Source organism: Limulus polyphemus, unplaced genomic scaffold, assembly GCF_000517525.1.
Source record: "Limulus polyphemus unplaced genomic scaffold, Limulus_polyphemus-2.1.2 Scaffold409, whole genome shotgun sequence".
Lineage (NCBI taxonomy): Eukaryota > Metazoa > Arthropoda > Merostomata > Xiphosura > Limulidae > Limulus > Limulus polyphemus.
In genome coordinates this window covers 298,030-317,933 of record NW_013666019.1, presented here as the reverse complement: position 1 = coordinate 317,933, position 19,904 = coordinate 298,030, and the positions used below count along the sequence as shown (strand labels likewise).

Sequence of the window (19,904 nt, the reverse complement as noted above, 5' to 3'; positions counted from 1 at the left end):
ATATAACACATTCATGGCCCTAAAGTGTGGAGATGGATTTTGTGGAAACAGGACGCAAACCGTGAACTCTCAGATTTACAGTCCGGCGCGCTAACCATCAGCCCCTGTCCGGTCCTTCTATGTTTCTATTTTAATCATTTTTGTATTTTCTAACATTTTTTATTGGACCAATTTATGATTAGAGGGCGCTGTTATTTAGTGGTGGGCACGTGATAGGCTTTCAAATTAAATGAATGGTAGCTCAAGTATCTGTGATATTGATATCATATTTGTTTGTTCGTATCATTAACTAATTAAGGAAAAATGCGCTAAAATGTTATTTTTGGGTGTTATATTAACCTTTCGACTCTTATTATAACGAAATAATGGGTACTAGACTATATTTTTGTTCTTTAGTAGTAATACTACCACTAGTGGAATTGGAAACAGTGAAAGATAAAATATTCTATTACTAATACTTGTAATACTATTAGTAATAGTATTAACATCTCTGAGTCCAACTTTTTTACGCCTTGGAATTGCATCTGATTTCGTCTTTGTTCATTTAAGTGCAAGTCAAGTTTATCCCACAAGTTGGAACTATAGTTTTGTAACTTTGATATCGAAGCGTAAAGTTAAGGTCATGTGGTATTCTCAAGATTCTTCAGAAATGCCTGTTGCTCAGGATATTTTAAGCGTTACAGCCAGTTTTAATCAAAGGGTAAGACTTAATATTTAACAGTTAACCCCACTAGGAGTAGAGTTGAACATTGCTTTCTTGAAGTTTTTGATCTGTACTTCAGTCTCAACTACTACTAGTAATAGTATTACTATTAGTTGTAATAAGTACTACTCTAGTATTATTAACTCTCTTACATAGGGAATGGTTATTTTTCTTAATAATAATTAAAATATTAAATGAGAGATGTTGTACCTGTTTGAGTTATCATAAGTTTTACCTTCTTTTTTCTTTTTTTTGGTACTCTAACTGGAAATTTTCAAATGATGAATTTTAAGAAAAGTTCAAGACTAAGATGGTACATCATGGTCTAATTCAATAATTGTATAAACTTTTTCAAATTAGACCTTATTAAATAAGTAAATGTTAAGCTATCATTCTTTGATATGTTATACTGCATATTTTATTGTTGGTGATATATTTCTTCAGCTATATTGCTTATAAATTTGCTAAAATTATTCCACTCAATGAGATCATCCCTCACCTACCAAATTTCAAAACTAAATTGAATAGTCTCTTCTTTTCAGTAATTAAAAATTGGTTGAACACATCTTAAAATAAAATAATAATAATAAATGTAAAATTGGGGATGTTAGGGGAGGGGGAACTGAAATGAGTTAATTATATTTGTAAGTGATATTGTGGAATTATATGGCTCAAAACAAATTTTTAGCTTAAAAGTAAAAATCAAAAACTTTCAGGTTATAGCTGGAAGAACTAGTGGATAAATAATGAATACATCAAGTATTTTACCGTAAGTCATATTTTCTGAATTAACCAGGTCTCAGTTTAAAGTTTTGAGCAACAGTTGTAATATTAAATTTGCATATGTTGGTGTCATATTTGGAGAACATTCTTGATTAAGCAGCTGTTACAGTAAAATTAAATTGTAATAAATTTTTGTTAATCACACTTATATGCAGAAAGATTTTCATTAATATATTTCTACTTTCTTGTTTTTGTGAAGTCTCTGAGTGGCTTCACAGTTGTAAATGAGCTTTTGTAACAATTGTAATAGAAGTATCTGAGCTGTCACTTTAATTACAACATGCACATGCATTATTACATTCTTAATTTCAGTTTCATTGTTTTGGACGATCCTGTTCTGAGTGGACTCTACTTGTTTTATCTCTGTTGAACATCTTTGCTGTAACTGGAATATCTACTAAAGAGCTGTACTCGTCAATATCTCGAGGAATTTCGTATGATCCCTGCTTTACCTTCAGTGTAGCAATACTGTTTACAGCAGGTGTGTATACTTTATGCAAACATGTATGTTTGTATTGTGAATAATGTTATATTTAATGTACTTGTAATGTAGTTTATTTAACAAGCACAAGTTTTGTATTACTCACTTATGTGAGGTTAATTTTTGACTTATGTTCATATGTACCTCATTCTAATGTATTAGTAATTTGAAAAATGTTTTGTTGTTTTAAGGATACTTTTGATACAGTCTTACTTATTCTCACACAAAGCTATCTTGATCTACTTCTGCCCTCTAAGCATTGCTAAACAATTTTTGCAATCTGTGCACCAATATATACCCATCAATTTCTTGCCATTTCTGAAATTCCTGTTGCAGTCAAAGTTGAACTCACTTTCTCTGGCACCTTCTTATTTTGGTCTGTCACACTGTATACCTCTTCAGGAGTTTTCACCTTCCACCAGTTGCCATGTCATTCACTTTGGTGGAGAATTGTTCTTCTCCTCATTTCTTCTTATTGCTTCCAGTTCTCCAAGGGGATCTGTGGTAAGTTTTATAACATGTACACTTCAGACCTGGTTGATATACTCATGGTAGATGTGTCTCAGATGCTCTTTGTTTTGCTTTGCTCTTATTTACACATGGGAGAATTAAGTATTTCATGTCATCAGTGCTTGGACTTCAATTTGTTCAATATGTATGTGTCCTTTGCCATTTATGTTACTTTAGATGAATTGTAAGTTAGATATTAATTATTATTTTTTCCTTTTTTTTGTGAACTTAATTGTCTTGCACAGTTGTTAATATTATCTACTTTGTAGACTTTGCAAATTTTGTAGGTTTGTTAGTTATTAACTCTCTCAACAAGGGCTCAGTCAATTTGATCAACCACGTGACCTCTTTGTACTCATTTCAAGTCTCTATAGATTTAGTACTATTAACTTTCAAAATTTGACAATCTTTCAGTTAATATTATTATTTTTTAGTGAAGTATTTTTAATAAAATCAAATAAATATTTGTCCATGAATATATTGAGTATTTGTTTTGAATAGTCTGTGGGCAAAGAAATTTTCATGTTAAAATTAAAAATCATCTCAAATTTCCTTTGTGTAATCCCTAAAACCTTCTAATTCATTTCTAACGTTTTATTTCAGTAAAACTTTATAGTTTATGTTATTTTCTCTACCCTATCTCAAAATGGGATTGGTCAAATCAACCGACATTGTACCCACAAAAAAAATCTAAATAAACCTAAATTACCTCTTTTTTTTGAAGTCTATAAAAATTATGGTCTGTATGAGCAATAACGATTTTATAGAGTATTTTGCGTTTAATTTCATACATCTTCGAGGGGTGATGGATAAAATAGGGATGATGACATGCTAAGACAAAATGTGTCATATGGGTCACACTAGTGGAAATTCAGGATTTTTTAAATATTTCAATGTAGAATTAAGAATTTAAAACTTGTATACTACTAAAATATGATTATTAGCTAAGATTTTATGCTATTCCAATTGGTATAACATAAACAAAAAGTAGTATTATAAAATTTTGAATGTAAGATACTAAAACCTTGTGTCATGCTCAGTAAAGGGTACTCAGGGAGAGAGGGTTAAGCCTTTCCTGTCCTCTCTTTCAACCTTTGTCTTCATATACCATCTACCATCTCTCCCTCAAGATCTATTTCCTTATCCTCCTCGCTTGCAGATGTCATCAATCGGATATTTCTGTCTTTTATTTTACGTGCTTCCTCTACCATTCCTCTTATGTCGTGCTATATCTTGACTGGTCCTTCCTCCCTCAGACTTGTGCTGTTGGGCTTTCCCATCCACTTAATTTCCATTTCCCACTGGCACTCCCATTCAGATCTTGATCGCCTTATTTGTCCACTTCACTCCTTATAGTCTTATATGGCATATTGTGCCTCCTTTTGGGGTTCATGTTCCCAAGTTATACTTCCTGGAATCCTTCAGTTTCCTGTGTCCTATCCTCTTGTCACGTTAACTGGTTGGGTTTGTCAGCTCATTAGATTGGCATATCCATGGAAGGTCGCTGTCTTCACAATGTTTCTTCTCGTCATATCACCATATCTTTGGCTTTTTGCCTTTGCCATCCATTGGAGGAGATCATTCAGGCTGGAATGTGGACTAATCCAAATACCTTCACTGCTCATTCTCTGGCTGTATCTTCCTCTGGTGGATGTCATTTCCCTCCCGTGGTGATTCTACACACGTTCACTCTTTTTCACTGGGGTAAGTCTTATCACTTCCTTTCATTTATGTTTTTTATTTTCAGCAATCACTGATAATGGGATCCCACTCTGTGGTTGGTGTTGCCTGGTTAGTTATGCTTTGCCTCAAACCCACAATATTTACTGGTTGCACTATAATGCTCACTGTAGAGGTGGTAGTGTTTCTGCAAGACCACTGGTGGCATACCCAGTGGTGTGTGTTTCTAGATATCTGTAAATTTCACTCGATGATGGACTATCACTTGTGGACTTCATAAGTAAAGTAGAAGGGGATTTCTGCCCATCCCTGCTGACCCTTTCCTTGAATAAATTGGATTCGGTCTGCTTTTCAAAATGAGGAATTGTGGACACCCCTTTCACTTTCTCTGGTGTGTTGTTTTACTGAACTACCCACTACATTTACTTCCCCCCCCTCCTTTTTTCTTCCAGTAGAGCATAGGAGTCCTTACCACTCCCCAGTTCCCAGTTGCTTGAGTGGTGGATCATGGAGGCTTCCTCCTGAGTGAGTTTAGAAAGTTACTTTACCACATGTACTCATAATTATCCACTACTCCATGAGAAGAAGGCAAAGCTTTTTTTTCCCTCCTTCCATTTCCATGCCCTTTTCCAGGTGGACAGCTGTCCAAAGAAAAATAAGGGGGGGGGGTGAGCAGGTCCAGCCTATGTGGGATCCTCTTCATAATAACAGGTTCAGGACGACACTGCTCTGTTCCTATGGTTGTGTGCAGCAGAGCCTCCTCTTATTAATTCTAGTTGCAGGAGGTTCTTTGCCTGCTTCTGTGGTTGAGTTTGAGGGACTTTATATCCCTTGTAATGCCACAGGACGTAAGTACACTGTTTCTATGGTTGAGCAATTGTTCCACATCCTCCTCATAATTCCAGATGCAGGATGTCTTTTTCTCTGCATTTACAGTTGAGTAATTTGTGATTTCTGCCTGTAATACTGGTTACAGATATTGCCCTGTTCTTATGGTTGAGTTGAGGAAATCCCATGATTCTGTAATGCTAGGTTTGGTTTGTTGTGCTTTTTGGTCCTGCGGTGGTTTTGGGAGTTTGTCTGGTTTCAGACGAAAGCTAACTTACACTTCGTAATTCCGGTTGCTTGACATACGACACTGTTTACTTACAGTTGGGGTTGTTGAGTGTGTGTGTGTGTCTATATATATAATCATAGACCACCCTAGCCACAATGTTTATGTTACAATATATATTTTTTTGATCCTCAACATCTAATCCCAAAGATGAGTTATGGAACCTCATCTGTCCAGTTGTATATGTACATAGCTAATTATGTTTATATTTTACTATGGGTTGTGTCTCTTGGAATGAAATGCACTTGTGCACACCTTTTTTTTCCACCCATATCAGACTCATTTCCTACTTCAAGGGCGAATAGCATACTTGTTCCAGAAGTAGTGCTGTACCCCATAAGTGTGCTTTGTTTTCATCTTGGAGCATACCCATTCATTCTGGACAGTTGCTTTTCACACAGTTTCTATGTTGTGTGCTGAAACTGCCCCTTCCATCTTTGAAATATGGGATTCTAGCTTTGTGTGTGAGCGGAGGTAAGACTGTATCAGAAGTTAACATTTTTCTTACACTGTAAATGTATTTCCAATAGGTACTCTCTAATGGCTATTTTTTTTTTCTTGAAAGTGACAGTTGAGGGGGGGGAATAGCAGTGGGAGTTAGCTGCACCAATATAGGTGATGCAGTACTATTGGTGGAGAGTAGTTACATGATATGTACATGTTCAGAACTGGTGTGAAATTGATGGGGTATATAGACTGGTTTGCTGATCATGAAAGTTTATTATTATTATTTTAGCAGCAATGCCTAGAGGGCAGAATAAATACCTATCAGAAATACATTTTCAGTGTAAGAAAAATGTTAACTTTTGTACTTTATCTGAGCATGTATTGCTTACAATTTTCAGTTCTATAGCTTATCCAAAAGCATTGTAATCTTCTAGTACAGTGAAGGATAAAATAAACATAGAAATCATAGATTTCTAAATAAGACTCTTAGTTATTTTTTAAACTGTTTACATTTTTGTAAAGTTTTTATTTCAAGAATGTCATTTGTTTCATTCTGTAACCCAAATAAACTTTGTAATAATCTTATTTCATCCTTTATTGTTGTTCAATGACTTTGTTGCTACTTATTCCATTGAACTCCCTTTTTTTTTCATACTACTCACTATTGTTTTGCCTGTTACAACACTTGATGTAGAAAAAAAATAGATTCAAAACAACCTGGTGAAATTGTTTATTTTCTTGTGTATATTCTTTTTTTATTTTTTTATTTATTTGCATGTTCTTAGGGATCACGTAATCAACAAGATTATGGACACTTGCAGCAATTTCATGGATAAATAGTTTGGGAAAATGTTTAAAAAGCTGTTGGAGTCCACTTAATGTATCGGTAATACAAAAGTTAAAGGAAACCCTATAAAAGTTACCTTATGTGACATCAGTTTACATGACTACACAAATTTTTTATCTGGTTTCAGCATTTTATACATCATTAGTTATACTTTTGCTTTAGTAAATATTGAGTTTCTAACGTTAGAATTAAGAAATAAGTCATCTTACACTTTATTTTATTGAAGTGTATGGGACCCCCTTCATCATTCAAGGAGTGCTATACCAACAGTCTCACAGTTTATATCTTCATCTGGCTTCTGTTGTTCTAGCTGTTTTATACAGTGTTGCTGATTATTCCTTTAATAAGGAACACAGAGATGATTTTAAGATAGTAAGTATGGCATAAAGTTTGTATTTATCAGGTTTATTGTTAATACATGAATTAGACTTGATAGATGGAGACAATTGTTTAAACTTAAATCATTCTTGAGATCTCTATAAATAATCCAGTTTGTAACTTACCTATTTTTAGTTATTACATTTCACAAATATGTTTGTTTTATGTTATATCCATTTTATACTGTTATTTTAGATGTGCATGACATTTATATTATATATTAGTCTTTATGAATTTAAAGTGCATTGTAAGCTTGATGGTAGAAACAAAAAGTGATAATAAATGAGATTTGACTTTTTTTATAAACAGTTTACAAAATTGTCACTTTATAGAACTGTTTGTTTATTTAGAATGCTTTAGTCAGTTTCCTTGGCCTAGATGTCAGTCATATGCTACAACTGGTACAGAGAAAGAATACCTGAATGATATCTTATGCAAAAGTTTTAAGGTATAAGAAATGGATTGAACACTTTCACTTTGTTCAGGAATTAGTGGGCATTTTCAGGGTTTTGACTTCAAATGTTTAAAGTTACAAATGATCAATTGGGTGTTTGATATGAAAACTTAGACATTGGTATATAAAAAAAAAAAAGAGCATATTCTCTATTCTTATTTTGAAAAAAGATTATTGATTAAAGTTTAACTTCATACTTTTTGGGTTGCAGTTAAAAGTACTATACAATGTGTATACAAAAGGTTGAAATGAATTACTACCTTGTTTATACATTGTTAAGCATTTTGTAAGTAGTGCAATACCACCAAAAGTTGATTGTTTTTGGAAAGAGTATGTAATAGACCTTAATGACACAAAATATTTGTACATTTGGATCATGAGTGTTAATGGATTGAGGATTTAAAATTTCCAATATGGGGATATCCTTTGTACTGTATAATATTGGGAACAAAGAAATGTGAATGATCTTGGGACACATGAACCATCCAGAAAAATATTTGCAACATGTATTCCAGCTGTGGTAAGCAAATGGTGATAATTCGTGAACACAGATCAGTAGCAAAAGATGTCCACATGCTCCAGGAAACAGTACACAACATGATCAAGGAAAAGCTTCATCTAGAAACAAGGCCAAGAGAGTACAGGTTCACAAAGATCAAAGATAAGGCTTACAGTCGTACCTTTTGTTCAACAGTCACGTAGCTTCAGCAGTTGGAGAATGACACAAAGTATACTTGATATTCCATAAGAACACATACTGGTTAAGTCAGTGGATGCAGCAGCTGTGGATTTTTGTGCAATCAGACTGTCCTCATATAACACAATGAGGAGTGGAGTGTTTGGGACATGACAGCTTTACACCAGAACCATTTGCAGAAAAACTACACTGCAGGGCTATTATGAAGATGGATAGTTACTAGATAGAGCATGGACCAGACATGGCAACATGAACTGTAACAGTGATGTGGCTCCAAGATATTTTTTAATATAAAGTACTCAAACCTGTATGTCAAGATATTTTTCACATTTTGTTGGGGTGGATAATAAGATGTGTAATCTCGCACTTAACAATGTAACCTACTATATCATGATCTGGCTGAATTCTGAGAAATGTAAACTCTTATTATCTTAACTTTATTATTGATACTGTCATACATTAGCTTTCTTAAGCAGTTAGTCACAGTATGGATTTTTATTACTTTATGTGAGCTTAGTTTTAATTTTACAACTAGCATTTTTTATTATACTATTTTAATGAAAAAAAGTAGGCTCATTTTAAGCTTATGAAAAGCTTTTGAATAAAAATGTTAAAGAAAAATTACTTATTAAAGTATCTCTCAATAGTCCATTATTTTCCCATGAATAAAAGTATATGGGATGCCATCTGGTGACATTATGTGTGGCTAGAAACTAGAAGAATGATTATGCACAGTAACATGTTCATGAAACCTTAATGAAGTCTGTGTAATGCCAATACTGGAAGAAATTATAAATGTTAGCAACATTTATGATAGACAAACATGAATTTTTACTATAGTACTTGCATTAAATATGAAAGTGTTTTGAATAGACTTGTATAAGTTTGACAGATATTTTTGTTAAATTGATATTGCCATGCAACATTTAAAAAAAAAAGGAGTATACAGTATAGGGATAAGCAGGATATTAATTTTGGTGGGCTAAAATGTTCCTTGAATTATTTTACTCCAGGATAAATAATAATGCATGACTATTTTTTATTTCTTTGTTTTTCTCTTCATGTTAGTAGGCCATCAACTTTACCTTACCCATGCACAGCTGTTATGTAATTATAAGGGTTACTGGTAAATTATATAGTAAATGTAACAAACGAGTATGATTAGCCTTAATATGAAAATGCAGCACTTTCATCACTGAGCAAACCGATTGTTTATTATGATTTGGAAAACAACCATTTACTAAAGTTTCTATGAATTTTGTAATGCATTGTAACCATTAATGATTCTGATGATTATATTTCAGGCTAGAATGGTTATTGGTCTAGTTTTTGTGAGCATTAATATATATCTAGCTGTGAAGGTCACCACTAAGATCACTTGGACAGAGTTTTTAATAATAGGAGCTTCAGATGGGATGTTATGTAAGTTGTTGATTTTTAATTTTTCTTATAGTACAAGAGAAATACAATTCCTATTTGATTGTTACTGTTTTGTTTGCAGACTATCCACATTCAACATTTTCAGTGTTTTATTTTTCAATATGATTTTAGTTCTTGAATAGCAGTTTTAATTTTTCCATAAACTACTTGAATTATGTTTTTAGGACACTTTAGGGTAATACAAGGGAATTTGTGCCTTATCTGGGGAATGTATATTAAGAATAAGAGATTTCTTTAACTTTTATAGGACCTTCTTTTGATTCAGTCTTCAACCATACTAAGATTTCAATTCATTTCTTTTTGTTTTGTATTTGAGCTGTTGTGATTTTAAACTGCCATATGACAGTTGATTTAGTCTATATCATGAGTTTTATACATATATTTTTTATTTTATAAAGGCATCTATAAGAAGTTGTGCTATTTCCTGATGTTGTTGAAGCTGGATCTAGAAGCAGGAGTAAGTTATTCTGTATCACAGTTAATAGTGAAAAAGTAGGGGAACTAATGCTCTTAAGTCTTGGATTATTAAGTAGTAAGTAAACTAAAGTATTTAACACTATACATTGACCACTTTTTAAAAATAATTTACATCTTCAACAAAACACTTTGTTGGACAATAAAGATGAAGCCTGTAGGCCTTGGCAAAGTCTGTGCGCCAGGTCACCATGGCGACTAAAGGTTTCATCATGGTGCCTAGTATTTTCTCCCATTTTATTTGTGCGTAGGACTGAGCTAAACAGAACTTGAATCAAGAACAGTTCTGTACCCTTGGAAGTCCGGAACTACTTTCACATTCTTTGAGTCCTAAATCAGATTTTGTTTTCTAGGATTTTAATGGTGGATTCAGCACGTTTTTCACGTTTTTTCAGGAAAGAAGTGCTGCAACTACACAATGCATTACTAATTTTGTGCCATTTTGTTTTTCTTCATTCTCTCAATTTAACCAGTCATTGCATATGTTTAGACTCGGAAGAAAGGCAGTTAGTTCAGGCGGTACTATTGGGTGTTTGTTGATATCATGTGAATGTTAGAATGCACTCATTGCTGTGAAAGTAAATATATGCACACACTAGTGCCTCAATTATCTGTGCTGGTCCGGGGAAAGCAAAAAATCGTCAATTATAGAAATGGCAGATATTTAAGGAACTAGTGTATCTTACTAGTTAGCTTATTGTTTAATCTAAATAAAATTTCTCAATATATTTAAGTTCCTTGTTTTAAATTATAATCTTTTTCATTTCGTTTAACCAAATTATTATGCAAAATTTTAAAAGTTATCACAATCATCATACTCAAATGCCAGTCATATGGTGACTGATTCCAATTCCACTTTTTTCTCCTGTAATACTTCATCCTTTGGTTACCTGTTCCTGTTGAATTTAATTGCTAACATAGGTGTAAATAGCTCCTAAATTTTGGCATTTTTCCTGCTATAGACATGGAAGTACATTCACACCCTATCAACAGCTGTTAAAAATAATTCAAAAATTAGCACAAATATATGCTTTGAAATTATTGCGAAAAAGTCTTTGTTAAAACAAACTGAAGATACTAATTATCTGTATGGAAGAGGACAATGTGTAACTGGGCAACACCCCAACACATCCTGAACATGCATCTGTGATTAAAGGATGCCCACCATGCAGCATAGAACAGTGGATGACAACTGAAGTTGAGTGAAATCTTTAAGAAATCTGTGTATTTTGTGTACTATGTTTTTAATCACTATACAAATAAAGGTAACCAAACTACAAATATTTTATATTCCTGCCTTAACAGGTACAAATAGCTAGGCTTGAACTGGCCGATTGAACGCATTTGATTTGAACACATGCCAGATCCTGCATGCAAAAACCTCGGTTATCTTGCAACACCTGAAATTTTGCAAATAAAGTTAATTTCTGAGTGACAATTTCTCCAAAAGATTTAAATTATTGTCTAGAATTGTAATGGCACAATTATTTTGAGAAAATGTGAGTAAAAGAAAAACAATGGATAAGAGAAACATGGATAATCAAGGCACTAGTGTAGCCTCCATTTTCTGGTACAAACAGTAGTGAAGTTAGGTTAAGCACACCTGGCTCATACATATGAATATATGTATTGAGGCCTGATCTAAGCTGTAGGCCAGCTTACGATGTTATGAGCAAGATAGATTAAGCCTTATAATTATCTTCCCTACAATTGATAAAAGATAAACAAATAATTTTATATCCTCATATCTGCCCACTCGACCAAGGGCAGGATCCATGGAGGTCGATAGGCCTCCTTCTTGTAAAGAAAACTGTGGTTGTAAAGAAAAGGGTTCTCTGCCCAGTTCTCCTCCACCTAAGAAAAATGTCCACTTTGATACAGTAGAACTGTAGAGGTTTTCGTTCTATTCTGGATGACATTAAGGTCTTGATCGATTCCTATCATCCCATGTGTCTTTCCTTACAGGAAACATTCCTCAAACCTGTCAATACAGTCACATTTTGACAGTTTTTTGTCATACCGGAATGACAGGCTGTGTGATGGACAAGTGGATGGAGAGGTAGCACTATTGGTCGAACGGTGCATGCCCACCTTTTCGGTGTCACTTGATACACCCTTGGAGGCTGTAGCCATCAATGTTTTCTTTGGTCATACCATCACTCTTTCTTCTCTTTACCTGTCTCCTGAAGAGACTTATGATCAATCAGACCTCATTGAACAGTTGTCTCCCTTTTTAATCCTGGGAGACTTTAATGGATATGATACCCTCTGGAGTGGTGCTGATATTGATGTAAGGGGTTGTTCTGTAGAGTGTATGGTCTCGGATCAATAACTTTCTCTCTTCAATACTGGTTCTTATACTTATTTCCATGCACCTAGTCAGTCTTTTAGTGTCATTGATCTATCTATCTGCTCCTCTTCACTTTTCTCTTGCTTTTCTTGGAGGGTTGACAATGACCCACAAGGCAGTGATAATTTTCTTGTTATTTTCATGGAGATTGGCTGTGGTCAATGCCACCCGACCTGAATGCCACAGTAGAAGTTGGACCTGGCCAACTGGCTTTCTTTCACCTCTCTCTTGGAACTTGATTTTGCTGTCGTTAGTCTTCCATTTATTAACAACTGTGTGGAGGCAGTAACTGCCTGCCTCATTCAAGCAGCTGTTCATTCTATACCTAAAACCTCGACATGTTTCCCACAGTATCCTCGTCCATGGTAGTCTCTAGCCTGCTAGCAGACACAAGGCTCAAAAACAGGCTTGGGATACTTTTTGCAGGTATCCCACCCTTTCCAACTGGCCCATGCTTGGCAAGGGATCTTTGATTAAATTTACAACTAGTATCTCTTCTACCACTAGTTCCAAAGTCATATGGGACAAAATTCAGAAGGTCAGTTAGAGGTATTCTTCCTATTCCCTTTCCATCTTTCTTCTCCAATGGCCAGGAAGTTGCTGATGTACAGAACATCACTGATACTCTCGGTGAGAGCTTTTCTCATGCATCAAACACTTCTATTTCTTCTCCCCCCTGCCTTCTTGGCCATCAAGTCTCACGCAGAGCGATCACCTCTTTCCTTTCAAGCTGATCGTCTCTACGATTATAATCGACCCTTTTCACTGGTGGAATTGAAGATTGCTCTTCATCAGTCTGGCAGTACATCAGTCGGACCTGATGATTTTCACTATGAGATGCTGCTTCATCTCTCTCCTTCCTGATGCTTGGTGCTAGGCTATTGTTCTCCCTTTCTCTAAACTTAGAAAGGATCCCAAGATTCCTTCTAATTATTGTCCAATTGCTTTGACTAACTGTCTCTGTAAGGTCTTAAAGAAGATGGTTAATGTTCATCTTGATTGATTCTTTGAATCAAACAACCTCCTCTTGCTCACCCAGTGTGAGTTCCATTGATAGTGCTCCACTATGAACCACCTGATCTGACTTGAGACCTCGATCAGGAAAGCCTTTCTCGAGAGGAAACATCTTGTTTCTGTTTTCTTCGATTTTGAGAAGGCTTACAACATGACGTGGAGTTACAGCATTTGTTATCATCCTACTGTTGCTAACAGACTCTATGTCGAGAACTTCCACATCTCGTGTAGGTTGTCGAACATGAGATTTATTGAGCAGCAACTTCAGACTGCCCTCAATCACTTGTTGAAATGGACCACAGCAAATGGTTTTACCTATTCTTTTCCAAAACATCCTCCATGTACTCTCTTCCACCTCTTGTGGAGTGGATCAATGTTTTATGCTTAAGATCTATTGTGCCCTCATTTGATCCATACTGGTCTATGGTTCTGCCAGGACCTCAACCTTGAAGATGTTGGACCCATTCATCATCTGGGGCTTCAGCTCTGCATTGGTGGGGGGCTTTCTGCTCTTCTCCAATCCAGAGTTTCTTCACTGAGTCCCACAAACCTCCTCTTCACCTCTGCCATTTGTAACTTTCTATACAGTATGCTACCAAGCTTTGATCTTTACTACAGCATCCCACCTGGGGTTGTGTCTTTCTTCCTCAGTGGGTCATGCTCTTTCAGAATAGATGGTCTGCAATTCCTTCTTTTAGCCTTCGACTCAAAGTGCAACCGGCTGAATTGGGTCTGACAGTGGATAACGTTGCTGTCTCCAATGATCAGCCCATTCCACCGTAGCTTATTACCATCCCCAAATGTGGCCTTTCTTTGAGTCATCTGAGGAAGGTGGATACTCCCAATTGTAAGTACTGTCTTCTTTGCTGAACATCTTTAAAACCATTCTTCTATTCCTGTTTATACAGATGGTTTGAAATCAGGTGACTCTGTAGGCTCTGCCATGGTTTGTTGTGGCTCAGTAGCTGCTCTCAGGGTCCCCTCTACAGTTTCTGTGTTCACTGCCAAGGTATATGTCATTTATGATGCTCTGGATCATGTAGAAGCTATGCAGTACACCGATTGTACTATTTACACTGACTCTCTCAGCTCTCTACTGGCCCTGGAATCACTTAACATTCTCACCCTGTTCTTGTTGATATTCAACAATAGCTGGCCCATTTTTCTGTATCTTCTATTAGTATCCAGTTTTTCTGGATACCTGGCAATGTCAGTATTCACGGAAACAAGCTTGCTGACACCGCAGCTAAGTCCGCCTGCTCAGGTGCCGTCAGAGCCGTGCCTATCCCATATATGGACTACAGTCCTGTATTCAAGGCCCGGCTGTGCACCAGTTGGCAGTCAACTTGGTGTGAGCAACGTCATAAGCTTTTCCAGATCAAACCTTCTATTGCTCTTTGGCTGTGTTGTTTCTGTAACGATTGGAAGGAGGAAGTTGTCTAGGCTAGGCTACGCATTGGTCACAGTTTTTTAACTCCTTTTCTCTTATCTGTGTCTGATCCAGCAATGTTTGGCCTTTGTGACACTCAAGTCACAAAAGCTCACATTTTACTGTCATTATGACTGAGTGGCGGCACCATTTTAGATGCATGTATTCTAAGATTTTAGTCCTATCATTGGATGGTGTCATTGGTGATGGTGACACTGTCCTACTTTATTGTATTTTTAAATTTTTATGAGCCATTGGCCTTTTTAATTCTATTTAAATGTTTTATGTGAATTTTGGACATTTAGTTTTAACTCAAATATGCTTACATTTTGTAAAAAAAATTACTTTTATGGCTTTTACTGGTTGTTTGGTGCAGATAGCCTAGTTCATTTGCACCAAAAAATGCCAAACAAACGCTTTCACATTGACTACCATTATATAATTGGAGATGCTTTCTCAACGAAAAAAACAACAAGCATAATAAACTGACAGTGAACATATTTTTAATGATAATTTGGATTTAATAAATTTATCAATGGCCTATATTATTTGTTTATCCCAAAAATTAAGTACTATATATTCAAGAAAGTGGAGTTGTTGACACAAGGTGATGGTGTGGGTGGAGGGTATTGTATGATCTTACTGGCTAGTAGGAGAAGGGGCAGAAGGATCTGCTTCACAGCTGTTATCTTGTGCAGGAAAAACCACTGGAGCAGGAGTGTCAACATCATTGTGGCTAGGAAAAGATACACCTAGAAGCAGTGGTGCAGGCTTTGGTTGCCTGAAGAATGCTGTTAATGTTGTTTACTTAGCATGCTTACTTTTTTCCGTTATATAGTTCTTTATACAAGGTTAGGGCACTTTCAATATTGCATTCAAGTTTAAGTCTTCAAGCACAATATGGGTCATTTTTAGTCAGGATTTCCACAGCTTGATCAAAAAGGGAGAATGAATCTGACAGCGTTTTCTGTGTTAAAAACAATTATGCCACTGGTTCCTCGTCTTCTCTCACTTTATCAGTAGCCCATTCTTGGTTAATTATCATAAGTTCTTTATTGGTCAATTGTTCATGGTGTGATGCCATTGATATCTTTCTCTTCAATTTCATTAAACCCAACCTGACGTGCTAATGACATGATTTCATTAACAGGTTCTGTATTAGGGACACCTTGAAAATCATTCACACATTATGGCCACAGTTTTCTCCAAACTCAATTCATATTTGAGGTGATAACTTCTTTCCAAAACTCTGCTATGTTGTCTATGGTGACCTTGACGTTGAACGATTTCTAGAAATCTCCGATTGAGGTGTTTCTATCACTGTCTACTGCTCTAATCATTTGTCTGAAGATGCATTGTAAGTAATCTGCTTTAAAATTAGCTATCACCCCTTGATCCATGGATTGGATCAAAGAAATGGTGTTCGGGGGAAGAAATTCCACATGAATGTTTGTTGATAAATCAGTTAGGTTGATAGGGTGGCTTGGTGCATTGTAGACAAGCAGCAGTGCTTTATGGGAAAGATTTTTCAGAGAAAACTATCTCTCCACTGCAGGGCAGAAAATTTGGTGAACCAATATTCAAATTGTTTTTGTTGTTCAAACCTTCTTGTTGGACATCTAAATGACTAGCTATTTGGTCTTGCCACACTCCTAAGGTGCCCGTGGATTCTTAAAATGGTGGACCATAAGGGGTCTCAACTTGAAATCCTTCTCTGCATTGCCTCCCAGAATTAGGGAAACTGTCTTTGAAAGCTTTGTGATATGGTACTGTCTTCTCTTCCCTTGACAAGAGTGTCCTCTCTGGCATGTTCTTCCACTATAGACCAGTCTCATCAACGTTGCAAATTTGGTGGGTCGTAGATATCCTCCTTGTTTGATAATACCTTTTAGAACTGGTACGTACCCTGCTGCTGCCTCCTGCAAAGCCATATTAGTCATCAGTGAATCCTTCTGCTGCTTCATGCCATCCACCTATAGAACTAACAGGCATTTAATTTTTTCCATTACATCAGGGCGATGCCTAGTTAATAATTTAGCAGATGCACGTATTGAAGGCTTAGCACTTTGGATAACTTTTTCTTTCTTGATAGTTGCTATAGTTGGTGGTGAGAACTTGAATGCCTTTGCATTCTCTGTGAGTCTGTGCCCTTTTATCCACCCCATTTAAGCTACAAAATGTTGTGTAAAATTCTATGTATAATTTCATCATTGAACTTCTCCTCAATCTATATTTTTATATCCTTCAATCTTATGGAACTAAAGAGTAATCAATGAATATGCAAGAACATCTGGCCACGCTCACCTTTGACTTGCTGTAATTTACAATTCGCTAATACATTTTTTTGATGCCAAGACCTATTAAGTTTATAACCAATAGAAAGCCTGGAATACAACTGATTGATTAAAATATGACCTTACAGATAATTGACAATTTAGCTGATAAGGAAATTATTTTTCCCACAAGAGCATAGTAGCAGAGTTAAAATTGAATTTCTAATGGCTCAACTCATATAAAAAATTTATCACAGAAAATTATTTCTCAGCTGTTCACATAAAATTATTCTGTGTTCTTCAAAAAATTGTTTTGTGGGCCAGTAGCATTGATGTAAAGTATTAGGGTTAACATAGAAGGACAGTCAATAGCAAAAAAATAGGATCACATGGGTGAATGATATATTTCTTGTTTTTCTTATCTATTATTGTCAATGTAACTAAAAAAAATTTAAAAAATCGGGAACTTTTAGGCTGAATAAGACTAAATTAGTTATATATATAAACGATAATGCTGTAAGAATTAAATTTGCAAAAAATACCCCCCCATGGAAATTGAGAACCAGTGTAATAGTTCAACAAGTATTATAAATATCAAATCCTGGATAGGGCTTGAGTTTTGGATTCTCTTATGTTGTTGGTGTTTAGAAATGAGCTTTCCTAAGGAAACAAATACTCGTGTTCTCCATCACATCATGGTTTTGTATGGTATATGTTTTTACAAAAATTGTTATGGTGTGAATGTCGTATACAAGCTGGGGAAGCATGATTATAATTAGAATGGTTATAGAATCTAATGGTGCACTACATTATTGTACCTGAGAGCATAAGTCATCTTCATAAGAGTTGGTAGAAGCTACGAAGGTAGTTAATTTACTAGTTGTATCACTCTTCAAGTAGTACTGAAATTTTTGTATAAGTAATAATGTGATCTTTTTAGTAAGTGTATGCATGTAATTTACTATTTTTTGTTGTTATATTTTAGGTTCTTCTAGCAATTTTCAGTTTAACAAAAGCCTTGGAAAGTAACTTTCAAAATATTGTAATTTTCACTGGGATCACAGTTTATTCACTGTCTTTGTGTGTCATTGGCAGTATTGCTGTAAGTACATTGTTTTTTAAGCACGCACACACACGTGTGCTCAGATGTTAATGTGTCATACTATATATTCTGTCTCTTGGTTTATTTTAAAGCTGTTTTTTTGTGTATATTTATTGTTATTATCCTAGTAAGAGCATATAACTGTGATTATATTACTTGTTGATATTTCAAAGTCTCGGAAAGTAAACTTTACCAGGTAGAAATCTCCGGCTCAAATCCCACTTAACTCTTAATGGATGCTTGTTCTTATCAAAAGCTATGCACCACTTTTAAACTTTTTCAATAAGACTTTTGTAATCATACCATTGTTGAAAGTGTCCTGTTTTTGTGATTAACAGAATCTGAATATTGGGTGAATTTTATTTTTTATTTTTTTTCAGGTTAAAAAGGAATTTAAATTGCTAGTCTTTCTGTTTATAGCGTTGAACTTTGCTCTTCCTGTTTGGATTCCTTTTCAGGTAAGTGTTAAGTGTGTTTGTTTTTCTTTTCCTTGCTCTTATTGCCAAAAAGTTTGGTACTTTGGGTGTGTGTGTGTGTGTGTTTGTTATATATTTATATATATTTATTTATTTAAACTAAATTGGGAAATATACCAATTTAATACATCATGCAGTGCCTGACATGAACACAGAATGTTAAACCATATGGCATATTTATTATTGTTGATTAATGAGTTCTTTTATATGCATATGTTAGTAGCAGTGCTTTAAATGCATGTAGTTTCAGTGAGTTTGGAACTTCTTAAAACCAGGTGTTGTGTTTACTTTTGTTTATTTTAATAGTTAACATTGTACGAGTATTATTGGTAGTTTCTTTTTTCCTTTATGATAAGCACTTGACAATTTTTCTGTGATTTCTTATAGGTTATGTATTTTGAATGTCCGCTACAGAGTAGCTGTTCCCATGAAGATGCTGTTTTGGCATACACAAGACTTGCAACTGGTATGTTGTAAGCTTAACACAAGCTACTTGTGTTATAGTACTTGGTAACTCAATGTTTTTATTTTTTTTTTGTATAGATGATTCTATTGCAAATGGAGTTATGCTTTTAATGTACTAAATAACGATCTTAATATGAAAAACCAGCTATAAAAGGAAAATTGTACCGAAAGTCATTTGTATTTTTTTGTTTATTTTCTATTTTATTTGTGTGTGTGCTTGTTTCAGAACTGATAAGACATAGTGATTTTAAATGTTCATATGAAGTTAAGAAAACTATACTGAACAGAATTTATAATATCCTGAAGTGATTAGGTATATTTTTGTTTTCCCAGATCTAACTAAGGCTAGAATCTCTTAACACATTCTATTGATCCCATAGACCGACCTCATAACCATTTTGTGCTTGTTATTGTTTTCATGCTATAACTTTTAATATAATATAAATTTTAAGTCTTAAGGTTTATAAAGCAATGTTTTTCTTCGTGTCTCTTTTTTTCTTTTTGCATGTTGCCTATCTATCATGCAAAGCAATATTCATTTTAAGATTAAAAATATGCTTATGAATCAGAAAATTTTGAAATTTCATATGTGAAATCTTTATAATGTTGAGATAGTTATCAAATGTTTGGTAAGAAAAACTTTATACTTTATCTGTTATTTTCAGTAATTAATCTCTGTATGGGTTTGGTAGATTTGACTGATCTCGCAACCACCATAAGAAAAATAAAATAATTAGGAAATAAATATAAATTATGCCTCTTTCATTCTAGAATTAACACAAATTAT

General features: G+C 34.7%; 1 protein-coding gene across 1 annotated transcript in view; it reads left to right on the top strand.

Annotated features, from left to right (window-relative positions):
• Window positions 1-200: 200 nt before the first annotated feature.
• Window positions 201-19,904, top strand: part of LOC106458051 — a 24,531-nt gene continuing 4,827 nt past the window's right edge. The window contains exons 1-8 of the mRNA XM_013917505.2: window positions 201-700; window positions 1,799-1,967; window positions 6,792-6,937; window positions 9,399-9,516; window positions 9,933-9,991; window positions 18,060-18,176; window positions 18,557-18,634; window positions 19,040-19,118. Of these exons, the coding sequence (XP_013772959.2) occupies window positions 623-700; window positions 1,799-1,967; window positions 6,792-6,937; window positions 9,399-9,516; window positions 9,933-9,991; window positions 18,060-18,176; window positions 18,557-18,634; window positions 19,040-19,118 (844 nt within the window). The 5' untranslated portion in view covers window positions 201-622. The remainder of the gene's footprint in view (window positions 701-1,798; window positions 1,968-6,791; window positions 6,938-9,398; window positions 9,517-9,932; window positions 9,992-18,059; window positions 18,177-18,556; window positions 18,635-19,039; window positions 19,119-19,904) is intronic.